The 25204-nt window shown below is 48.0% G+C and overlaps 1 protein-coding gene across 3 annotated transcripts in view; it reads right to left on the reverse strand.

Annotated features, from left to right (window-relative positions):
- Positions 1–25204, reverse strand: part of MYO5B (myosin VB) — a 337450-nt gene that overhangs the window by 124202 nt on the left and 188044 nt on the right. For all 3 annotated transcript variants that reach the window (XM_042239477.2, XM_042239478.2, XM_042239479.2), the window contains exons 5-7: positions 14817–14973; positions 7866–8009; positions 6529–6610 (exon numbers count right to left, since the gene is read on the reverse strand). In XM_042239477.2, coding sequence (XP_042095411.1) covers positions 6529–6610; positions 7866–8009; positions 14817–14973 — 383 coding nt within the window. The remainder of the gene's footprint in view (positions 1–6528; positions 6611–7865; positions 8010–14816; positions 14974–25204) is intronic.

Raw genomic sequence — 25204 nt, forward strand, 5'->3', positions numbered from 1 at the left:
GTGAAAAAACATGAGAAAATAAAATGGCTGGTTCAATTACAGTAGAATTCAATTACAGAAGAGTTCAATTACAGCAGACTTATCTTTAAAAGGCTCTGAGAAACATGGTAAAAAAAAATGTACACCCACCCTAGAAGCAGACCTCCGTGACCATCCGTAATCTCTGACAGCTTCGTTTAACACATGAAGGGCAGTGACGTGCCCAGGGGGACACAGCCTTTTTTGTTTTAAATGTTAGGGCATTGTGAGCTATTTAAGCATGTGTGTAAACCCAGGTTGAGGCTCAGTGCTTGCCCTCAATCCTCAGTTTAATTCCTCTTCCATCAGGCCTCTGCTCACCGCCTGGACGGGGAGTGAACAGGCAGCCAGTTATCGATCCAGAGGTGTCCTCAGGGGAGCGTCTGCACCCCAGGGCTCAGAAGCCAGGGTTTCAGGCAACAGTTGCAGCCAATCAACATTACCCTCGAAAGTCACTTACACTTTCCACGAACTAGCACCTCTGTGGGGCTACAACCCTGTCCAGGGCTTGGATTTGATAACGTGCCAACACTGGACACTGGCTGTTTTCCTTCCGCCCCTGCAAACACCAGCTCAAAGATCTTCTCTTGATCTGGGCACGCACAGTTGATGGCACATGAGCTACACGGGCTTCAGCACAGCTTCCCGGCAACTCCTGGTGACCCCCTTCAATACCTGTCCTTCTGACTTGATCTCCGAAGAATTTCTTCACTCTCTTTCCTTCCTCCCTCCTGACCGCCACTGCCCCAGGCCTGACCTTCAGCTCCTGTTGTCTGGGAACTGTTGCAAAAGTTCCCCTGGCTTCTGCTCCTGTCCTTTCAAAACACTCCTCCAAATCGCCGGAAACTGATCACACCACTCCCTGCCGAACGCTCCGTGGAGACCACTGCCCTCAAGGGAAAGGTCAAGCTCCCGAGAAGGGCCTCCCGGACCTTTGATTAAGTGGCTTCCTCCAAACACTCCAGACCCAAGGCTCTTCCTTCCTTTGCCACCTGTACGTCCCAGACCCAACAGCTTCCTCACTGCCACTCCTCGGGCTCCACTTGTTCAGGCCCTGCCAGATCTCTCCACTCCCCACCTCCAATCCTACGCTCCAGGGAGCACTGCACTCTGCCAATTCCTCCCACCGGCCCAGTCCACGCTATCAGGCCCAGCAAGGAAGCAGCAGAACTCAGCCCCAAACCCCAGTCTCCCACACAACCAGCAAGGAACACTGTACACAGGAATAAACAGCATAGTAGCAGTCACGTTTAATGAGGGCGGGCCTTCTGGAGAGGTTGTTTCAACGCCCCCTGATGACTGCAGGCACCTGAGCGGGGAGATGAAGGACTTCAGCCCCGAGCTCACTCACGGCCACAGCAAAAGCCCACTTTGATGAAGCAAGTGACATTAGGTCTTTGTGGAAGATGGCAAATTTGGATCTTTCGTTCTCATCACCCTGGAAGCTCTGACAGAGTATTGTTAACAGCTTCAGAGGTTTAATAAAACACCAATTCTATGCCCCCTTCACATTTATCTTTCAAAACACCTCGTTTGATGATTTTTACAGTGTCTGTATGAGGATGACTGAATACAGTCGTCCCTGTAGAGGAGAGTGACAAAGTTGGCTTAAAGCTCAACATTCAGAAAACAAAGATCATGGCATCTGGTCCCATCACTTCATGGGAAATAGATGGGGAAACAGTGGAAACAGTGTCAGACTTTATTGTTTTGGGCTCCAAAATCACTGCAGATGGTGACTGCAACCTTGAAATTAAAAGACACTTACTCCTTGGAAAAAGTTATGACCAACCTAGATAGCATATTCAAAAGCAGAGATATTACTTTGCCGACTAAGGTCCGTCTAGTCAAGGCTATGGTTTTTCCTGTGGTCATGTATGGATGTGAGAGTTGGACTGTGAAGAAGGCTGAGTGCTAAAGAATTGATGCTTTTGAACTGTGGTGTTGCAGAAGACTCCTGAGAGTCCCTTGGACTCCAAGGAGATCCAACCAGTCCATTCTGAAGGAGATCAGCCCTGGGATTTCTTTGGAAGGAATGATGCTAAAGCTGAAACTCCAGTACTTTGGCCAACTCACGTGAAGAGTTGACTCATTGGAAAAGACTCTGATGCTGGGAGGGATCGGGGGCAGGAGAAGAAGGGGACGACCGAGGATGAGATGGCTGGATGGCATCACGGACTCGATGAACGTGAGTCTGAGTGAACTCCGGGAGTTGGTGATGGACAGGGAGGCTTGGCATGCTGCGATTCATGGGGTCACAAAAAGTCGGACATAACTGAGTGACTGAACTGAACTGAACTGTGTATCCATAGAGGGTTGGTTCCAGGACCCCCCCCCCCCTCACAGATACCAAAATCTACAGATCCTGAAGTCTCTTATATAAAATAGAGCTTCCCCAGCGGCTCAGACAGTAAAGGATCTGCCTGCAGAGCAGGAAGCCCAGGTTTGCTCCCTGGGTCGGGAAGATCCCCTGGACAAGGGAATGGCAAAACACTCCAGGATTCTTGCCTGGAGAATCCCCTGGACAGAGGAGCCTGGCGGGCTACAGTCCATGGGGTCACAAAGAGTCGGACACAACCGAGCAACTTATATAAAATGCTGTAATACAATCAGCCCTCTACAACTGTGGGTCGAATTTCGGTTCGCTGAATCCACGGAAGTAGAAACCGCAGATATGGAGGGCCAAATGTATATTTACTCCCATTTTCCAGACAGGCAAACTGAGCATCATAGGGTTTTTAGGGGCAGGCTCACCCAGGGTTTGGCCAGGCCTGGCAGCCCATTCCTTGATCACCCTGCTAAGGAGATGGTTATCTATGAAATCCCATTGCTTAGCCATAGATACAACTTAACTTTTTATCAAAAGTATCAGCTGATATACTAGAGTTGTCTGCGACTCCAAGAAGAAGAATACTAAACTGTCACCCTGGAGGGAAGGAGGCATTTTCAAAATCAAACACCTGTTGTTGTCAGCAGCCAGGGCCCTGCCATCTCACATTCTAAGTCAGACAGACCACTCCACCCTTCTGGGCTTTGAGTTCCCAAACTCACAGGCCCTGCAGGCTAACTTCCCCCCACTGAGGTTCATCACTGCAAGGGTACCCTGGCCAATCACAGCATCCTCTACTACAATCAAAATAACTGTCTTCCTTCCCTCTGCTTTAAGGCTGCATTCACCTCTGTTAACATAACACCGCAGACTCTCTTCATAAGACAGACATCCCAACAGGCTGCAGTCCCTATTTACTTAGCCTGCCTGCATCTCAGCTCTACGTTTAGGCCCAGGAAGCCAATTATCCCATCCTACAGAGGGCTTCTCTTGTCCTCCAGTCGGGTCTCTCTCTTTACTTAGAATTTCCAAGGAGACAAACACCATGGAATCCCCTATTAACTGGTTCACTGGATCAAACCAGTGTACAAAGGGGTCGTGAAGCCAGCAATGAGAGCAAAGGACCATCAAGACCCCGGCCCAGGGCTTGTACTTCACCTGGGGAGGCTGTACTCCAACTTGTGCAAGGCAAGAGAGGGTACTTATAAAACTGTATCAGTATAGCCAGGGAAATAAAAGAAGAAAGGATTTATTCCTGACTGTGTGACAGGAATGTGAGTCCATGATACTTCTTTTAACCAGCATTTATGCATATTCTAAGGCTTCGCAGGTGGCACTCGAGGTAAAGAACCCGCCTGCCAGTTCAGGCGACATAAGAGACGTGGGTTTGATCCCTGGGTTGCGAAGATCCCCTGGAGGAGGGCATGGCAACCCACTCCAGGATTCTTGCCTGGAGAATCCTATGGACAGAGGAGCCTGGTGAGCTAAAGTCCATAGTGTCGCAGTCCATAGCGTCGCAAAGTTACTTAGCAGGCACGCATTCATTCTCTAACATATTATTAATTGTATATTTTTTTAAAATCTCACACTGAGGTCATTTTAATACAACAGACCACCAACAACAGGGCAAAGGAAAGTGTGGCTGGCTGTCTGCACATCTGTTAGCTACTCTGTCCTCAGACAAATGCACAGAACTCCTGCAGGGCCAAGGGGTCTTACAGAGACCTCTGCATTTGAACAACAGTTTAAGTGAAGAAAAGGGAGAGGAAGGCGAGGCATGTCTGAATATTCACTAGAAGCCACCGGCTCGTCCTTCTTTTATTTGACGTTTCCATCCACTCAACCAGGGTTGTCAGTGGAACTAAAAATGTCAAGCTTCAGGGCTCACAGCCAATCCACCCACAAGGCAGAAGACAGCCTCACGCCTGAGCATGAGAGCTTATCAAAGGCTCTTCACGTCACTCCAAGATGCTCTTGGAGGGCACAGGCAGGTAAGAAAGCAAGAAACTAATCCAATTGGGTAGTTTTTCAACTCTCCAGCCAGGGGCCTAAGGAGCTTGCATCTTGCTGAAACACGGAGTAAAGAAAAGTCATTTCTCACCTCAATGCTCTCCTGTAAGTGGGGGGAAAAAAAAACCCGATGATTTCTTTCCTATTAAAGTTACATTTGGAATAAAATGGTCCAAATACAGCCAGATGGGTCTTGCCAGTATTCATTCATTTTCTATAAAATTAGCCCTAGAAAAAAGTCTTCATCCCCTGCAGGTTGGCTCTGAGAGGTCCCGCAGGGCCCGTGGGAAGGAGTGGGGGAGGATGGTGTCAGCCTTTACATGGCCTGCCTTTCTGGTCCCTGTTACTGCGACCCAACATCGGAACCCCAAGCAGCCAGCTCATGGCAGAACCCATCAAACAAGGCTGGTAGCGTTCACTCCTTCTCTGAGGAGTTTACAACCCCTGGGGACAATCAAACCTGCAAGCACTGAGCAGCTCGAGCAGGGCACAAAACCAGTGTCAAGCGTCATCCAAGGCTTCCTCCTTTGGGGTCCAACTTAGACCAACTGTCCCTGAGCAGCTGTGACCCACTCCTTAGCACACCCTTCTCACTCTGTACTGTAAGCGAAGCAAGGGCAGGACCCACCATGTCTGGTTCAACAGTACAGCCCCAGGGTCAAACTTGCCTGCATAGGGTTCAGTGAATGAAGGAACTGGTGCTAAAGCGCTCAACACAGGCACTGACTGCTACCAGCATCCACTCTGCTTGGCTACCAGCCAAGCAGAGCAGCGAGTGAAGAGGGCAGACCCAGGCTTGACATCCTGCTGTATTCTACCTCCTGGGAGCCTCAGCTGGAGCGGCCAGAGGTGGATCTGGCCCTGGGCCCTTATGGTGGCAAGGATTTGGCTCTGGGACAGCCAAGCCGCAGAAGTCTAGGTCTCTAACCATTGTACAACAGGCAGCTAGCCCCTGTCTAGACATCCAGCTCTGTACCCCATCTGCTAGTCCTAAACCTACCCACATCTCCCAAAACTCAGATGACAGGCCAGGCCAGGCAAGCTGTGTGGCCTGAGGCTTGCCCTCAGGACAGAAACCCATCAGGAGTTGGCCTGGAGGACTCAGCAGCAGGAGTCAGTCAACACTCAGAGCTAAGGCCCCGTGTATAGGTGGGGGAGGGCTCCAGGACCAAGGAGAGGGGCTGTATGGGTGCGGCATTGAGAATTAAAGCCTGCTCGCCCTTCTTGTTTTGGCTGGCTCTCAGCTCCACTCAGGGCTTCCCTGGTGGCTCAGACGGTAAACAGTTTGCCTGCAGTGTGGGAGACCTGGGTTCGAGTCCTGGGTCAGGAATATCCCCCGGAGGAGGGCATGGCAACCCACTCCCGTATTCTGGCCTGGAGAATCCCATGGACAGAGGAGCCTGGTGGGCTACAGTCCATGGGGTTGCAGAGTCGGACACGACTGAGCGACAAACGGGTTCACTTTCTCGGCTCCGCTAGGTTCACATCAAGGCCCCTCAGCAAACAGCAGCAGCAGAAATGCAGGGTGAGGGGGACCCACCGGAAAGCTGTCCTCCTATCTGAGGGCAGCAGCAAGGCTCCCGCCGGTCTCCCGCTCCAGCTGCTCCATCCCGGCCCGAGCACGGCGGGGCAGGTGTGTGCAAGCTGTCTGCCTGCGGGGAGGACCCTGCGCTGTGGTCTGGCTGGGGCTCAGGGTGCAGGGAAACTCCTCTCAGCACCCCACCTTGCCTTCCACAGGGAGGCCCGGGATTCTCCGACGTGCCTCTGGAGCCATCCCTGTCTTACCTCTGCTTTAGCCTCACCCCTTTCTTTCTCTTGGTCTCAATCCTCAGATGTGACTTAGAGTGGCTGGGCCACACTTCAGTGGCATGCGTTACCTAAATCTCTACATCCTCGTGGTGGGGACACATTTCTCAGGGTGTCTCGAGTGAAACATACTTTCCAAAATAATAATGAATGTTAATTTGTTGAGGCTCTGCGCAACACTGAGCCACCCTGGCCTCTTTTCCTCTTGTTCTCTGGGGGCATGAAACTCACAGAGGTCTGGGGCTGGGCCCCCTGAGAGGCGGAGCTGAGAACCCCAGGATGGAGGACCCTGAGCGGAGCCCCCAGAAGCACCCCCTGCTGCCGCAGCACCCAGCCCCCGGAACGGGCAGCACCCCTTCACTTACTTAGTGCCAGCTCCTTAAATTCCGCAAGACTGGCAGCCGCACAGAGTTGGTAAAAGATGTGGTAATTCCTCTCGTCATCTGCCTGGAGGAGAAAACACAGTTGCTCAGTGTGAGGGGCAGGGACCCCAAGAGTGTCCCCTGCCCTGTTCAAACTCCAAGGTGCTCTGGGGGACAGAGGTCAAGACCTTTCCTTCACGCCTCTGCCACCTTCAACTCCTACCTCCGGAGTCTGCATTCACTGTCACGGGGCCCTTCTGCCAACCAGAAGATGTTTACCTCTGGACTTAAGCAAAACAAGGCATGGTCTCTCTTCCTCCCTCACAGAGCATCCCTGCAGTTTCACCCGGGACAGCCCCATGGGTCGGCGCTGGCTCAGGCCACCGCGCTGCCTAGCTCACGCTGGGAAGACTGTTACTTCCCTGGTGCAGGCTCCCTCTCGCCCCAGGGAGGCTTGGCACTAAGAGAAGCTCTGCCCCTGCAATCATCAGGCTGGGACGACGAGGGGAAAGGTCCACGATGAGAAAGGACTTACAGTGGATATCAGGGCCAGACCTGCCTTACACAGGGGACAGGGGCTTCAGGAAGCCTGAGTGCAGACGGCAAGGAAGAGGAAAACACCCATGAGGAGTCTAGCCATAGCCACGGTCAGAGCACGTCTCACCCATACCCAGCCCAGCAGGCCGTCTGAGCCGTCACAGTGAAATTGCAGTGGTCCACAAATGGGGCGGTCCCACCAAACCTGTGGGGTGGAGGGAACTGCACTCGGGTTGAGCTGCACTGACCGCCACTGGAGGCCAGGGTGCAGGAGGAGGACAGTCCCCGAGAGGCCAAAGACTATTCGGAAGGAGGGAACCAAAGGTGAGCAAAGAAGAACCGAGTCACGTGAGAAGCGAGATCTCCATTTATTTGTAAAGGAAACTAAGAAAATGGCCAAATAGCTTCTTTTTAAAATATAACTTACCAAGTGAGTTTCCTGGTGAAAGAGGAAACCCACAGACCCTATATGACATTGCCCAGATCACAAGACTCTGAAGTCCACAAGGAACATGATGTCCTCTCTTTGCTGCCTGGCACATCACAGACAATACGTTTGCTAACTGAATTTAAACACAATGCCCATTGAAACATATCAATACGGGATAAAAGATTTTTCAGGTCTGATACCAATAAATGAAAACTTATTAATAAAAAAAAAGGAAGAAAGAAGACCGAAAGCACAAGTCTATCCAAGTCCAGGTTCAGAAGACGAGATGTTCTTTGGGCAGAGGGAGTGGAACATGGAGCAAGGAAGCACCATCCCCGGGAAAAAAGACAAAAAAAGCAGTCACACGGCTCACCTGAAAGACCACTCTGGACTTCTCCAACAGGTAGGTCCTCATGTTGGCCCCGATGATGCGGTACCTCTTGTCAAAGCCGATCTGAATGTACTTTCCAAAACGGCTGCTGTTGTCGTTGCGGGTGGTTTTAGCATTCCCGATGGCCTGTGCAGAAAAGACAAAGGTGTGCAAGACAGGGTGGGTTTTCCTGAGTTTCAGGATTGAATGCTCCTGGCAGCGTCTCTATTCCCTCCCTCCTCCTTCCTTCTAGAACTTGTTACTGAGATGACAATGGTTCAAGCAAAAGAAAACAGAGACCTTCATTTTCCTTTACTCCTAAGGAAGGTCAGTGAGCGTGAAGAGTTGACTGAGGGTCTCTAAAGGGGACTAGACAGCTGGAAGGTGCACCTCCCTGACCTTCTCCTCTTCCTTTTCCTACCTGAAATGTGCATGTGAGGGCCACTCTCCACCCCCACCCTGAGAGAGAGCCCTGATGCTTCAAGGCACCAAGTGACAGGCCACTGTCAGACTTCAGGAAGCCAATTCTGTTTGAAAAGTGGCAAGGAGGGCTGCATTCCCTAACACACAGGTAAAAGTGACCATTTCCCAGGCCTCCAACATGAACCAGGTCCTGGGCTCAGCTCCCTTCACTTTCCCTGAATCCAGGCAAGAATCCCAGGAGGTGGGTATTATTAACTTCCCTCATATTTCTGGGAAAACTTGGGCTTAGAAAAGGTAAGCAGTGTGCTGAGGGTCACATGGCTGGGAAGTGCCAACACCAAGATACAAATTCAGATACAACTGAGTCCACAGTCTGTGTTCACTCCACTGGGTTTCACGGTCCTTGTCCAAACTACTCACCACCGGACAGGAGCTGCCACCCATGTGGGTGACTTCTCACATCTCAAACAGTCAGGTCAAATCAAAGGATAAAGACTAAGACATGAATCCCCATGTTTTAACTTCTCCTAAGAAAGGAGGAGAAAACCTTTCAGAGGATGGCAGGGAACCAACTGAAACAAGCAGAAAATAAGGAAGTAAACATCCACCCTAACTTTCCTGTGGAGACTCTATCAGGGTAACTAGTTAGTGAGAAGCTTCTCTTCCTAGACTCACTCCTGCTGATAAATGTGGGAGGGAAAATAGAATGTGAACGCCACCATTCTGTAACTCCTGATGAATTAACTGATCTAGGCACAAGCAATGGCTGCTGACTCCACCAAAAGACAGCTAGGCATTCTGAGCATCTTGATGGGAACACCCACCATCAGCAATAAAGGGTTCTTGATTTTTAAAACAAACAAACCTAAATCTAACCAAGCCTTTAAATTTTACCACCGTTTTATGGGACATACAGAAGACAAAGGAACATGGTAACATCAGGAGGATGCAATCAGCAAAGGCCAGCTTGTGTGAAACTCTAAAGGATTATCTACCTTCAACCAAAAAAACCCCACAAATCTCAATTTCAAAAACTTCAAATTTCGTCATTTGTAAAATGGCAACGAGAATGTTCTCTTCACCAGGGACTTACCCAGCAGTCCAGTTAAGACTTCATCTGGTTTGATTCCTGGTTGGGAAGCTAAGATCCCACATGCCTTATAGCCAAAAAAAAAAAAACAAAACACACACACACAAAAAAAAACCCCAAAACAAAAACCAGAAGCAATCTTGTAACAAATGCTATAAAGATTTAAAAAATGGTCCATAAAAAAAAAATCTTAAAAAAAAAAAAACCATGAACCTTCACCACATCTGAGATCACTCCTTAGGGCAGCTTTGGGAAAGCTTGCCTACAGTCTAAAGATCACTGGCAACCTATCCTCCTTACCTCACGAGGCTACTTTGAGAAGTGATACAATGGATAGACAAGCACTTTGAAAGTATATAATGGTACCCATGAAGGGAAGGGGTTGTGTGTATTATTACTATCAAACCCATAACCTCCACTCTGGGCATGAAGAACTTCTAACTTCCGTGCGTTTGTGAAGGACTTCCACGTTGTTCCTTGTCTGTTAAACACCTGCTGGATTCATTGTCGTTGTATTGACTTAGAAAACATTTTGATGCATGAGGAAAGCAAGTCCAGTTGTTACACATGATAAAAAACCCTGCCTTTGATTATCTCCGAGTCTACAGTGCAACAAGACACAGACATGATGCAGACAGGTAAAATCTGAGAACTGAACAAATGGCATACGCAAGGGATTCACAGAAGAAAGTCACGTGACCGGTAAACATCAGATACTCAACCTCGGTGGAAATCAGAGAGATGCAAAGATGACAGTCCAGGGTGGCACTACCTGAAGAACTTTGATACTATGAAATGGTGAGGGAAAAAGGAACTCTCACACATATACTGCTGGTCCAAACGTAAACCGCAATAGCCATTCTTAAGAACAATTGGGCATATCTAGCAAAATTGAATATATAAGGACCTAAGAATCCAGCAACCATACTTTAAGATATTACCTAGAGAAACTCACATAAGTGTACAAGTAGGTGTGCAAAACAATGTTTAATGCAGAGTATGTGTAACAATAAAATGCAACCTAAATGTCTACCTATCGGGGAAACAGATAAAATGGGGACTATTCATACAATGGGCTGCTATGAAGCTGTTAAACTAAGCAAATTAGAACATAATGCATAGGTAAATAAAAAGAATACTGAGTGAAAAGTAAGTTGCAAAATGGTTAACAGAATATGGTACCACTTATACGTGATAGAACCACCCTCTGATTTATGCATATACAAATATGTAGGAAAACAAAAATGGACTGGAACCAATCACTTCAACATGACTGGGACTGCACAGTAAGGAGACGCACATCCACTAGGGTGGAAACAGAGAGGGGAGAACCTTAGCCAATGCCAGCAGAATGGGAAAGGCTTTAAGAAGTGGAAGATGAAGTGAATCTTAAAGGGTGAGTATAATTTCACCGGTGGAGAAGGAAAGGGGATTTTATTAATAAATCTAGCATGGGCAAAGGGACAGAGGGGCATGTGAGGGGCCTAACACATGAGCACTGGCTAGCGTATGTTGAAACATGAGAGAAAACAAGAGGAGAGGGAGTCAGGAAGGTGTGATGGGGGCAGATACTTGTATGAATAGGTTAATATTCATAGACCTTCTTGTTTCTTTAGCTTAAAAAAAAAAATCAAATCCTGAAAATTACATAACTGGTCTTCGTTTCTGTCGGTTTAGCCCCCTTTCTTTCTCTGGGACAAGGGGATTCTCTTGTTCCTTGCTTCTGGAGTTGTGTGCCTTCAGACTCCAGTCACCCCAAGAAGCCATGTGACCCCTCTAGGCGGGGGCTGGGTTCTGCCCCTGCTCCCCCAGTCTCTTGATTAGCAGTGTCCTTCCAATCAGCACAGACTTGTGAACCAGCCACTCCTGGGATGGTGACAAGCTCTCACACAGAATGGGGTCAGAGAGTTCTGAAGCTGACAATAGACCATCTGAATCCAGCCCAGTCAACCCCAACCCACCAGCAACTCGCCTTTAATTCAAACGACTGCCACTTAGCACAGCCCAATGGGAATCCCAGCGCCTCAGACAGCCCGCAACTCCGGGTCTCCCCAGCAGGCGTCTGCAGCAGCTGAGCTGCAGAAATAACGAGGTGATGGCATGACCATAACTGATTGCTTCGTTGGGAGGTGCCATCCTTCCCCGGGACAGGGCTGGAGTCATCAGGAATCAGCAGTGCCCTGATTAAAACATGCCTGTACTGGTTGTATTCCTCTGAGGAGCCGTAAAGATGACTGAGCTTCCTGACACCAGGGCCCAAGTTAAGACTCTGAACTTGTGAAAAGTTGGGTTTGGCCAGTAACAGAATCTGCTCTTTCTCTGCTTGGCATCACTCTGATTCCACCTTCAGTACTTCCTGGGAACAATTCTTCCTTTCCATGTTCATATCTGATATTTCTCTCAAATGTAACAATAATAGCCCAAGGGAGAGCCTCTATGATAACAAAATTCCATAATTGACAGAATGAGCCCTCTGGGTTTATTCACATGATTTCCAAAGTAGCAATTTGGTTAACTGTAGAATTTAACGTTTTGCACCCAAAGCACTGTAGCATTTGTTCACATGACATCATGCAAGATTAGGCTGGTTCGTGGACACACTCTTCCTCCTCTTGCTCTCACATTTCTTCCATGCCTCCCCAGCAGCCCAGCAGCCTGCTCAGGCTGTAACAGACACTGGAAACATCAGATCATTTCAGAGCATGGTGATTTAAAAAGCATTTCCAAGGCAGGGGCCCCAACAGTTAGGTTCACCCCAGTGTTCACAGCAGCATTATTCACACTGGCCAATAAAGCGGAAACAACCCAACTATCCATCAACAGAGGAACAGACAAAAACGTGGTACATACATACAACAAAATGCTACACGGCCACAAAATAGGACACAAAGGAGGGATGCGTCTGCCACGGGGATGAAGCTTGGGAAGGCCTGGAAAGCAGTGAATCAGCCCCACACAAAGGAGTGAGGTCAGTGATTCCACCTGCATGCGAGACCCAGAAGAGGCAGCTTCACGGGGACAGAAGTGAGAGTGGAGGTTACCAGAGCAGAGGGCAGAGTAGGACATCATTGTTCAGTGGGTACAGAGCTTCTGTCTGGATGGTGAAAACACTCTGGGCATGGATGGTGGAGCTGGATGGTACACAATACTGTGAGTGTACTTAGTGCCAATCAACAGTACACGTCAATGGCTGTTAATGTTTCTATTATGCACGTTTTACCACAGCAAATTAAAACAAAAAATCATCCCGCCTGTGTCTTGTACCTGTTTCATTATGAGGCGGTCTGTCTTCGTGAAGTGGCCCCATCCTGGCTAATAAGAACCGCCTTTAGTCACCAGGGATCAAAAGGGTTTCTTCCCTTCTCTGTTTTGTACAGAATCACTACTTTACTTCCTAAAGAACAGGCACTCTGTGTCTTGGCAATCTTACTACTACAAAGTGAATTTTGTAGTAGTAATTTTGCAATTTTGAATTTTGAAACTCAGAGGAAAAGCTGAGATCCTGGTTTCACGCTCACCTGAGATGATTCATGATGCTAACTGTACAGTGCTGGCCTAGCTGCAACCATGTGAGTGCAGGAGACGGCCAAGGGGGAGGCATGGACTCACATCCACGACCATCTCCCAGATCCAGCCCATGGCCAGGCCCCCACCTTGAGGCTTTAAACAAATGCTGTGAGCAAAGAGGCTACAAACTCAATGTCTGACAACAGGGAGTTAAATAATGGTAAAGCCATCTATTAATGTATGTCTGTAGCCAACGAGTTCATAAGCAGCTAAATGATAAAGGGACATGGCTAATCCTATTAATATAATAGTCAGTGAAAAAGCTGGAAGGAAATATACCAAAATATTGAACAATTATCAGCAGGCTGTGGGATCAAAGGGGATTATTTCCTTTTCTTTCATATTTTCCAGTGAATCCTTCCTACCTTCTTAACATTTATTTGATAAATGTTTCTCAGTGGGTATGGGACTGAGACCAGCAGCATCAGGATCACCAAGGAACTTAAAATAAATGTAGATTCCCCGGGCCTTCTGAATCAGAAACTCTGGGAGTAACACCCAGCTGTCGGCTCTCACAAACCCTCCAGGAGATCCTGATGCACAGTCAAGTTTAAGAACAACTGCAATCAAATAAAAGCTTTTTTTTTTTTTTCCCCGTTTTTAATCTGTTTGGTAAAAATGCCTTCAGCTTTATTGACCATTTCCCAAATCATATAAGAACAGATACTGAAACTTGCTTTTGTCTACAAGCATACTAAGTCGCTTCAGTCATGTTCAACTCTTTGCAAACCTATGGACTGTAGCCCACCAGGCTCCTCTGTCCATGGGATTCTCCAGGTAGAAGAGTTTGCTTGGTTAATTGATAAGCCCCTATGATTTAAGACTCAGAATTTCCTGCAGTTGGTAAAGTCACAGGGAGTGAGAGGGGCCGTGAGAAGGTCCAGCCAGGGTCTTGTTCCCTCAGCTTCAAAATAATCTGAAGGACCAACCACACTGATGCCTTGTGCCTTACCTGATGGGCTCAAGGCTGTGTGGAGAAATCTGAAGATATTTTGGCAATTTTTGGCTTCAACTGAATTTCCTCTCACTAAAACCAAGGGGCTCTTCGGGGCTGACAGAAGAGCCTACTGCAGCCCAGGCAATAATGAAGGGCCTCAGCTTTGGAGGCAAGAAACCAAAGCTAGCCCAGGGATGGTGCAGCCATTTAGCTCAACTCCATCAGAAGGAAACTTTTACAGAGGAAAGGGGGAAAAAGAGAAATGGAGTTCTGTCCCTATAGCATGGTTCGCTATAGTGAGCCCTAAGATTCGGAAATCTCTCTGACCCCTCACTTGCATCGGCCGCTCTGAGGCCGCCGTGTGGGAGGTGCAGGCGGTGAAGACAGAGACTGGACCTGCCCTGGCCAGTTCATGCCAACTCAGGGAACAATTTTCTGAGACTATTCAACAGATTATATGTTGTCACATAGCGTTTGACTCTATCTCCCCGCAAAAGACAAAGCCCAAACATTTTTGGGGAAAGTGGAGGGGATCTTTTATCCAGGCTGCCTCACCCCATGGGAACTGCCCTCCTGATTCAGTGGGGCCTCACCGCGTGGGAAGGATTGGGTGGGACACTGATTTGCTGACATAGGATGGCAAGAAGGGACAGGACACGGCAGAGATGGCAATAGATGGGGAGGATTGTCATGACACAGTCAGGCAGAGTCAAGGGACAAGGAAGACATGAAGAGGACCCTCTATCCAATACCGGGGACCTAGGCTTCCAGGTCAGGAGATTCACAAATCTGTGTTTTTAGGGGCACCTTTGAAAAATTTCCCTCAACAGTGGACAATGGGTTCTTGGGAAGAGGTGAGAACGCTGACCGTGTGAGGCTGGACACTCAGCAGAAGGAACTCCAGCCAAGGAGGCCAAAGGCATCTGGACGGCTTTACCTCCATAATGGGACTGGACGCCAGGACCTTCTCTTCGATGTTGGTGTCACTGGCCGAGCCACTGACCGTGGTGAAGTAGCGCATGGCATACTTGGCTGACACCGTCTTGCCGGCTCCAGACTCCCCGCTGACTATGATGGACTGGTTCTTCTCGTCTCTGCAAAGGAAAGGCCCTGGTCAGTCGCTGGCCAAGGAAAGGCACTCTCGCCTTCCAAGGACCCTGTTGACAAGGGTCTGAGCCCAAATTAGGGATAAATGTGAGGGATGGCGTGGAAACAGCCCAACTTCCTTCATACACTCTCACAGATCTGAAAGGGGGAGAAAGAAAGGCGTTCTGAGAAGGACTTACAAACGCCACATACCCTGTTTTATGACCCAGAGGAAGGGGACATACGTATCTTATACTATTTGTAATCACCCATAAGTTGACCTTGGGGATGATGGGCAAGAGCACCATCACTTTGTTCTACACACATTAGCTTTGCTTCCGTCTCAGCTAGAGAACCCAGGACCAGAATATGGGCAGTAAAGCCCACCTGATTTTGAACCTCATGCCCACTGGTTAGCTGTCCGACTTTGGACAAGGTAGTTTACTTCTTTGACCCTCAGACTATCTCGGTCCAGTCTTTTACGACTTTGATCTCCAACCACACTCATGCTCTTCTAAGTGGCCACCTAGACTTAGGGACCAGCTAGGTCTCTAATTCATCCTAACACTCCTGCCAGATTAAGTGTCTAAAGCACAGCTCTGAGTGTGCCTTCCCCACTCAAATCAAGGTAACTACTCATCACTAAGTGAGTCAAGTCCAAAGTCCTTAGTTGAGCGGAAGAACCCCATCACAATGCACAGCTCAACACTAAAACCTTTGACAAGCATGGGCAAACTATGGTCCTAAGGACAGAACAGTGGGCCTTCAGTCTAAGGATCTTGCCTGAGCTCTGGCTCTGCTATCGGCAGGCTCTTTGTAAGCCTTAACCACATTAAAGAGGATACCATCTTAGGGATTTGCTGCGAGACTATATGAAACGATGTCTACATTTCGTATGAGGGTATTGCAGTCCAGCCAAGATGAGCAACTTGCCAGCCTCTGCCATTGATGGTTCTCACTCTGCCGGAAATCACCTACAACTTAGAAGCCCGACCCACGTCCAAAGTCTAACCCATCTCAGGCATCCCAGCAGGCAGTTATTTCTCTACCTTCTAAAGTCTCACGTCATCTGCTCTGTGCTGCTTGTAAGGCATTGTCCCATCTCACCTCACACTGACGTCAGGCCCTGCGTGGTCATTTTACTTGCTGTGTGACTTTGGGTCACTTCTTTTCTTTGGACCTCTGTCTTTTCATCTTGTCAAATACACGGTTACAACTTGGGACTCCCCCAGTGATTTAATCTGTCTCTGACATTTGATGATTCCATGATCAAGATTGTAACAGGGAGTAGGGGTGGGAAAAAGCTCTCAGTTTCAATTTTCCATTACTTAGGGTTGGCTGTGGGGGAGATATTTATAAGTATGGAATTCTACCCAATGTCCTTAAAAAACACAACAAATGTATGGCTCCATCCATTCAGCCCAATTACAGACATGACTTAGCCTACTACTTGGGTCTCTGCTTTTCAATAAACCCTTTTCTCCTGAGCCAGGTGATGTTCCCTTTACAGGCACACCTTGGAGATACTGCAGGTTCATTTCCAGACCACCACAATCAAGCAAATATTCCAATAAAGAGAATATTGCAATAAAGCAAGTCATGTGAATTTTTTGGTTTTCCAATGCAGATATTTACACTATGATGTAATTTATTAAGGGGTTTCCCTGGTGACTCAGATGGTAAAGAATCTGCCTGGAATGTAGGAGGCCCAGAAGGTACATAAGAGCATTATTCAAAAAAAAAAAAAAGCACATACTTTAATTTTAAAACATTTTATTTAAAAAAAATGCTAAGCACTCTCTGAGCCTTCAGGCAGTTGCAGTCTTTTGGTTGTTGGGGGTTTTACTGCTGACTGATCAGAGTGGTGGTTGCTTAAGGTGGGGGTGGCTGTGGCAATTTCTTAAGATAAAACAACAATGAAGTCTGCTGCATGGACAGACTCGACCTTTCACTTGAACACTCAGAAGCCAATGCAGGGTTGTCAACTGGCCTAATTTCAATATTGCGTCCCAGAAAATAGGGAGGTCTGAGGAGGTGGAGAGAGATGGGGAAATGACTAGTTGGTTTTGAAGGCCTGGGCATCAGGCAGGGGTATAGGACTCCTGGGATGAGAACCAGCCGCTCTCCAGCTCCCACGCAGAACACCAGCAACCAACAAGCCCACCTCCCATCCCTGGGCTCACACTGCATCCCCGTCTTGGACACCTGAGAGGCGAGATTTAACTGCTGCTCAACATTCTGCTCTTCCGGTAAAAATTTCCCACCAAACCACTGCAGCACCTGGGGTTCCCCCGAGCAAGGCCAGCCTCTTCTCCATCCCCATATCTGGGTGGGGGCCCCCTGGGCAGGGAAGGGGGGGTGGGGAAAGTGGATGTCAAGGCACCTGAGGTCCCCACTGCAGAGCACTGATCGGCCAGGGAGCCACTGCAGGGACTTTGGGGACATCGTGCTGAAGTGCGGTCTTGTTTGGGTTTTCTGCAGAGAAGAAAGCATCATCCTTGGCCTCCCTACCAGCAACAGGCGCAGAACCACCAGGAAGCACTGCTTCAGCCATCTCCGAGGGAAGCCCCAGAAGAGCTCCAGATACACCGCCCGGCTGTGACAACAAGGCCAGCATGCCCCTGGACATGTGTGACATCAGTACCCTCACCTGGAACCCCTGCTCTAATTGGCACCACGTGACCACATGCCAGTCACTGAACGAGAGCTCCGGGAGAGCAGGCACTGGCTTTAACCTTGAACCTGCAGGATTCCTAGTGCCAAAGACTCTCCATGGCTCCCTGTTTCCCCACCCAAGCCTTCTCCGTGTAAGGGGCACCAGCCTGCACTTGCCCACTTCATCCAGAATCCTGGCAGTCACTGTGGATTCCTCCCTTTCCCTCAAGCCAGTGTGTCTCACTGAATTCACCTCCCAAGACATTCTGCTCTGCTCTCTGGACCTGTGAGTCCCAGCCATCATCTCTAACAAGCATACAATAACAGCTTTCTGACTCTTGCTGCCATCCTCCTGTAATATCAACACACCCTCCTTAGATGACCTTTCATAGTGAATATGAGGTCGAACCTCGTCCCCTGCTTTAAGCCGTCCAATGGCACCCCTCCGCCCTCTAAGATCCCAGCTCCAGAATCCTGTTTAATACTCTCCATGAACCAGCACCTCTCTTTCCAGCTTTATCACGCACCACACTTCTCTTTGTTCACTCCGTTCAAGCCACATGGGGCTTTCTTTTTCCTTCCTACTTTTAATCTGCTTGAAGTGATTTCAGTTCAACTTGATTTTCCCTTCTCTGATCTCACAAATCTCAGTGGCTGGTACTCAAACAGAGTCTGCCTTATGGCCACTCACACATTACTACTTTTCATTGTGATTAATTACCACCGCCAATTTACATTTAGCCATGTTATGCCTTGCTTCAGTCAGTTCAGTTTAGTCGCTCAGTTGTGTCCGACTCTTTGCGACCCCACGGACTGCAGCACGCCAGGCCTCCCTGTCCATCACCAACTCCCGGAGTTCACTCATTTATGTCCACTGAGTCAGTGATGCCATCCAACCACCTCATCCCCTGTGGTCTCCTTCTCCTCCCACCTTCAATCTTTCCCAGCATCAGGGTTTTTCCAATGAGTCAGCTCTTCGCCTCAGGTGGCCAGAGTATTGGAGTTTCAGCTTCATCAGTCCTTCCCATGAATACTCAGGACTGATTTCCTTTAGGATGGACTAGCTGGATCTCCTTGCAGTCCAAGGGACTCCCAACAGTCTTCTGTTTAAGACTCATAAGACTACTGGGTACCACTCTTCTCATTAAAAAAAAATCCATTTTAATAATATAAATATTAAGATGTCGCTGTGTTTTTATTTTGTCTTTGGGCCACAGCATTCAGGATCTTAGTTTCCCAATCAGGGATTTGAACCCGAGCTCTGTGCAGTGGAAGCTTGGAGTCTTAACCACTGGACCGCCAGGGAAGTCCCCCAGTCTTCTCATTTTTAACGAGGATAAAAATGAAGTTTGGGAAGATCCAGGGATATTCCCAGAGTTCTCAGCTAGTAAGACACCAAATGCAAACTTGAACACAGACTTCCTTACCCTGGACAATTTCCCACTGGGGTGTTCTGTGATACCTCTACACCATCACTATAGCACCTTCGTGTGTAACCAAGCACCACTGGTGAATCCCTCCAACAACTCTAGCCTTGAGACATTAGACAGGAATCAGGTGTCAGTGCTGGCTGGCACAGCACACCTCCTCAGTTAAAACATCACTTCTTTCAGGGTGGTCAGAAGCCCCCGCCTGACCACCCTGCCTTCCTAGCGCTCAGCATACAGTTTACTAATATTTCCCTTATCCACTTAGCACTCCTTCTATCCTTGTCTTTCCCATTAGGACGTAAGTTCCATGATGGCCTGTCTCAGATGCAGGGCTTGGATGGACAGGCCAGCACCTGGTTTGTGTCAAGATAGCAAGGGCTATCACGGATGGTGGTCTTCATAGACTGAGGCCATGGTGCCCCCTAGAGGTGTACAATTTACTGCCCACAAACCAAACTTTGTGGTTCCTGCCCTGAGTTCAGTCTCCGGAGCTCATCCATGGGAAGGGGGCTCCCTGCGGGGGCCCCAAGCTTCAAAGAGGTGCAGCTCTCTTTCCGTGGACTGGGCACTCCCTGAGAGGCAGGAAGAGGTGGGAACAAGACCTGCCAAAGCCCCTGACACACAGTGGAGCTGCTAAACAGGAAGGAGGGAATGCCCGGCCTGAGCCTCGCCTAGCAGGAAGGACGCCCTGTCTCTGAACACACATCATTAAGTCCCTCCATCATTTCCCACTCCAGTAACAAATCATCTGAAAATTTAGGTGTGTCAGTAGAATACAGTCTAGTCACTAATGGGATAATCAATCTATTGTTTCTTGCCTGTCTGTGTCTGTCTAGTCTGTAATTACATTTTCAACACCATCATCCCAATGCAGACCATCTACTATGGTTAAAAAAGAAAAAAACATTTGCACCAGACAGTGGGGATACAAAGAATTTTTAATCAAGAATTTCTGTTCAACACAGACATTTGTGTCAGTACCATGGACAGAGTTAATAACTGGGAGACATGCTAGGAAGACAATTAAAATGAATCTTAGCAGCATGCCAGCTAAAAAAAAAAATTGATAATACTATATATGGTATGATATTTTCTTTAAAACTCAACAATAAAAAAGAAATATGATGCCTAGGGATACAAACACAATTATATTAACACAAAATAATCTCAAAACCCCATTAGAGTGGGAAAGTCAGGAAAAGTCAGGTAGAGGGCAGAGTCACATTGGGAGGAAAAAAAAACCAGGTTCTATGGGAAGGGAAAAGTAAGATTTGGGGACAGAGATAAGCTAGGATGGAGATAAAGTTAGGTAAAGCTATAGTTTTTCCAGAAATCATGCATGGATGTGAGAGTTGGACCATAAGAAGGTTGAGTGCTGAAGAACTGATGCTTTCGAATTATGGTATTGAAGAAGACTCTTGAGAGTCCCTTGGATAGGAAGAAGATCAAACCAGTCAGTTCTAAAGGAAAGCAACCTTGGATACTCATTAGAATGCCTAATGCTGAAGGTGAAGCTCTAATACTTTGGCTACCTGATGTGAAGAGCTGAATACCTGGAAAAGATCCTGATGCTGGGAAAGATTGAGGGTAAAGGGAGAAGGGGGCAGCAGAAGCTGAGATGGTTAGACAGCATCACCAACTCAATGGACATGAATTAGAGCAAACTCTTGGAGATAGTGGAGAACAGAGGAGCCTGGGGTGCTGCAGTCCACAAGGTTGCAACAAGTTGGACATGATGTAGTGACAGAACAACAGTCAGTTAGGTAAAAAAGGTACAGAGTGAGGCTGTTTGGGGCTCTAAACAGAGCCCCACAGTTCCAGTGAGTCTAAAGTTAAAGATTTTCTCCCAAGGTTGGGGCATGAGAAAGAACGGTTCTGCTGTGAGAAGGGGCTGGGCCAGAAAGTGCCAAGTCAGGGATCCCATAAACCCAGCCAACAAGAAAGCCAGGCTCAACGTGGGAATGAGGAGATATGTCCTGGGCAGCTAGAGAGAGGATGCCTATGTCTGCGGCCCTCCATGCTCGGGGCCCAGGCAGGCTCGGGGTGTGAGGCAGGCACAGCAGCATCCCTGAGCATCTCTGCCATCAGGCACCAGTGACCTACCTGCCACACCTTCCCCTCTCCCAGGCAGGGCTGTGTGCTCACAGTCTAGAAATCAAGTCAATAGGGAAGGCAGCCATAAATATTCATGGGAAACTGCTTAATTGGTAGTTAGCAGTCAGAGTCCTAAGTGCCCAGTCAATAAGAGGAAATTGAACCTTCTGACAACGCAGGGGCTACGTACTTAGTGCATTTCATATCCAAGTATCATGTTTGCACTTTAGTCTCACAGTGGCCCTCTGGGTGCTAAGTTCTATTGATAAACCTCCTAGGTGTAGTGTGATACAAGAAGCAGTGAAATGAATCCGTCTCCTTCCACTTACTTGCTGTTCCCAGGAGAGGCTGCCTCCTCTCACATGTGAAAGGATCACAGAAAGAACCTCTGGGAACTCAGTCAAGCCCACCTCTCACTGGAAGAATAAGCAGGGCAGAGTGAGACTGAAATGGGGTGGGGGTCTCCTCGGTGTGGATGGAGATGTCCCAGCACCTCTGCTCTTAAACTGGAAGGGCTGGAAGATGAGCCCTAAGACCTCCTGCTATTCCTGAACTCTGATTCCAGATCCAGGTTACAGCTGAGCTGTGAGGAATATTAATTAATAGTTCACATCAACTGCAGGTACTTGCTAATCTTGAAAATACCCCTGAAAATTCAGAAATCTGTGGGTTTAGTTAGCTTATTAAAAAGCAGAGACATTACTTTGCCAACAAAGGTCCATCTAGTCAAAGCTATGGTTTTCCCAGAAGTCATGTATGGAGGTGAGAGTTGGACTATAAAGAAAGCTGAGCGCCAAAGAACTGATGCTTTTGAACTGTGGTGTTGGAGAAGACTCTTGAGAGTCCTTTGGACTGCAAGGAGATCAAACCAGTCCATCCTAAAGGAAATCAGTCCTGAACATTCATTGGAAGGACTGATGCTGAAGCTCCAATACTTTGGTCACCTGATGCAAAGAACTGACTCATTGGAAAAGACCCCGATGCTGGGAAAGATGGAAGGCAGGAGGAGAAGGGGATGACAGAGGATGAGATGGCTGGATGGCATCACTGACTCAATGGACATGAGTTTGAGTAAACCCCGGGAGTTGATGATGGATAGGGAGGCCTGGTGTGCTGCAGTCCATGGGGTCACAAAGAGTCGGACATGACTGAGCAACTGAACTGAACTGAGCAACAGAGGCAAGTGTTTCCTGTGATTTTATATTTAACAGAATTATTTGGTCCATGTTATCTTGTGCTGTGCCATGCTTAGTTCCTCAGTCATGTCCAACTCTTTGTGACCCCGTGGACTGTAGCCCACCAGGCTCCTCTGTCTATGGGATTATCTGGGCAAGATTACCTGCAGTACCAAATAAACACTTTTGAAGCTCTCTTTCACTTGGTGCTGGGAATTACTTTACAGTAAAGGAACACATCCAGGTAATATTCAGGTAAAAAGGCTTCTTGTGGGTCAGCAGTCTAGCTCACAGTAGTATCTGAAGCCAGGTGCATCTGAGCACCTCAGTCTAAAGCCCATCCTCTTTCTCTTCACTGCACTCTCTTTGCCAGGCTACCAGGAGATACAAGGTCTTCTTCGATTTCTCTTCTAGAGCCGGCCTCATCCATTCATCTTTTAAATTTAGCAGAACCCTGAACGTCAGTTTCAGCATCTCCTCTCACCTCTCCAGGTTGCCTCTAACATGATCTCATCTTACCTCATCGCTACAAACACCACCCCAAAGCTGTCCACTCTCAGATTTACACCCCAACCCAGATCTCTCCCAAGAGCCAAGCACATATGTGCAGCAACAGTGACACACAGAGGCTGCACAGCTCTCCCCTCAAAGCCTCCATACCCAGGACCAAGCTCCCCACCCGCCCTCCAGTCTGCTCCTTGTCCTTACTCCTCAAGCACATGGCTTGGCACCCCACACGGCAATGGGACGGGGACTTGGGAAGGGCCTTTGACTCTTTTCTGCTCCTTACACCACCAGGCAAAGTTGACTGTACTGCCTCGATCCTCTTTTTAATCCATCCCCTAAGTCCTGTCCCTCATCCTTTCTTTCCTGGTCCTTTCACAGTATCGTAACCGGTCCTCCCCTGCCTACGTCAGCCCCTACTCAATCCATTCTCCTCATTGCCGCTGGAAAGATATTTCCAAAACACTCATTTGAACATACATAAGTCAGATGTGAGTTCAATCCCTGGATTGGAAAGATCCCCTAGAGGAGGGCATGGCAACCCATTTCAGTATTCTTGCCTGGAGAATTCCATGGACAGAGGAGCCCAGCAGGCTACAGTCTGTGGGGTTGAGAAGGGTCAGACACAGCTGAGCAAGCACACACGTGGGTCCCACTGAGCACCTCTCATGAGACACTGGGGCCTGTCTGCATCAGGACCCTCAGCATCCCAGGCCCTTGGTGATTTATCCCAAGAGGCCATTCCAGGCAGAGGCGCCAGGCTATGCAAAAGAGAGAAATGGTGTTCCAGGAAGAGGGTGAAGTTTAGGGCACTCGGACCCCAACAGGCAAGTCATGGCCTCTGGCAACGACTGGACTACAAAGAACCATCGCTTGTTCAGCCCTGGCTGCACACTAGAAGCACACACATGTGGCGCTCAGGAAGCTCCCCCGGTGGATCCCACAACAGATCGCCTGGATCACAACGTCTGGGGTAGAGCCCAGAAGTTTGTTTTGTTTTAATTCCACAAGGATTCTGATGTTCTGCTACAACATTAGTTCTGCTAGGATTAAGAACCACTGCTCAACAGCTTAACTAAACGGGTCACGAATAAATATATTCAGGTACTTGTAGACATTCAAATACCTTGTAACTTATTTATGGTTGCTATTAGCCTAATATCATGTAACACTGACCTTAAAACAAAGACTAACTTTAAGAGGCTAAACAGTTCGTAATGTGTGAGTTTTTTAACCATTCTTCCTGGCTGTAAACTATAGGAGCCTTAACATTTAAGTCTAAGTTCCAGTTAATGGTTTATTACAAGTCACTTAGAAATCAAAGTACAGCGTCCTCATTGACTAGACTTACGTGACTGATATCCACCCAGTGGCAGCAACAGTGCAGGCCGGTCAGCACTGGAGTCAGAAGCGCACAGATGCGTGAGCAGGGCAGAGCGCGCTGCAGCCTGCCAGCGCCTATGAGCGGGGAGACTCAGAGCTTCACTCCAGCGTTCTGCACCTGGGCTCTACAAATTCCCAACACGCTCACGAATAGAACTCAGGGGCATCATGAACTTAAACGGAATAAAAAGCACGGCTCCATTTAGTTTTACTAAATTCTAACAATTTTAACATTTCTGCCAATTAAGAATATAGCCAAACGTGAAATCTAAAAAAATTACACAAATGAACTTATTTATAAAACAGACACACAGACACAGAAGACAAACTTATGATTACCAAAGGGGCAAGTGGGGAGGGATACACACTGGATTAACAGACACACACTGTTACACATATGATATAGGTCCTACTATATGGTACAGAGAATTATATTCAATATCTTGCAATAACCTATAATGGAAAAGAATCAGAAAAAAATATATATACATGTATAACGAGATCACTTTGCTATATACCAGAAACTAACATAACACTGTAAATCAGCTGTGTTAGTCCCTCAGTCACGTCCAACTCTTTGCAACCCCATGGACTGTAGCTTCTGTCCATGGAATTCTCCAGGCAAGAATACTGGAGTGGGTTGCCATTCCCTTCTCCAGGGGATCTTCCGAATCCAGGGATTGAAACTGGGTCCCCTGCATTGCAGGCAGATCCTTCATCATGTGAGTCATCAGGGAAGCCCCAGATCAACTATACTTCAGTTTAAAAAATAAACAAAAAAGAATAGTCAAAAACAGGGAGCAGAATTAGCAGGACCTATCTTGGCACCCCACTCCTCTTGCCTGGAAAATCCCATGGACGGAGGAGCCTGGTGGGCTGCAGTCCATGGGGTCGCTAAGAGTCGGGCACGACAGAGCGACTTCACTTTTGCTTTTCACTTTCATGCATTGGAGAAGGAAATGCCAATCCACTCTAGTATTCTTGCCTGGAGAATCCCA

The sequence above is a fragment of the Ovis aries genome, chromosome 23 (genome assembly GCF_016772045.2).
Source record: "Ovis aries strain OAR_USU_Benz2616 breed Rambouillet chromosome 23, ARS-UI_Ramb_v3.0, whole genome shotgun sequence".
NCBI lineage: Eukaryota > Metazoa > Chordata > Mammalia > Artiodactyla > Bovidae > Ovis > Ovis aries.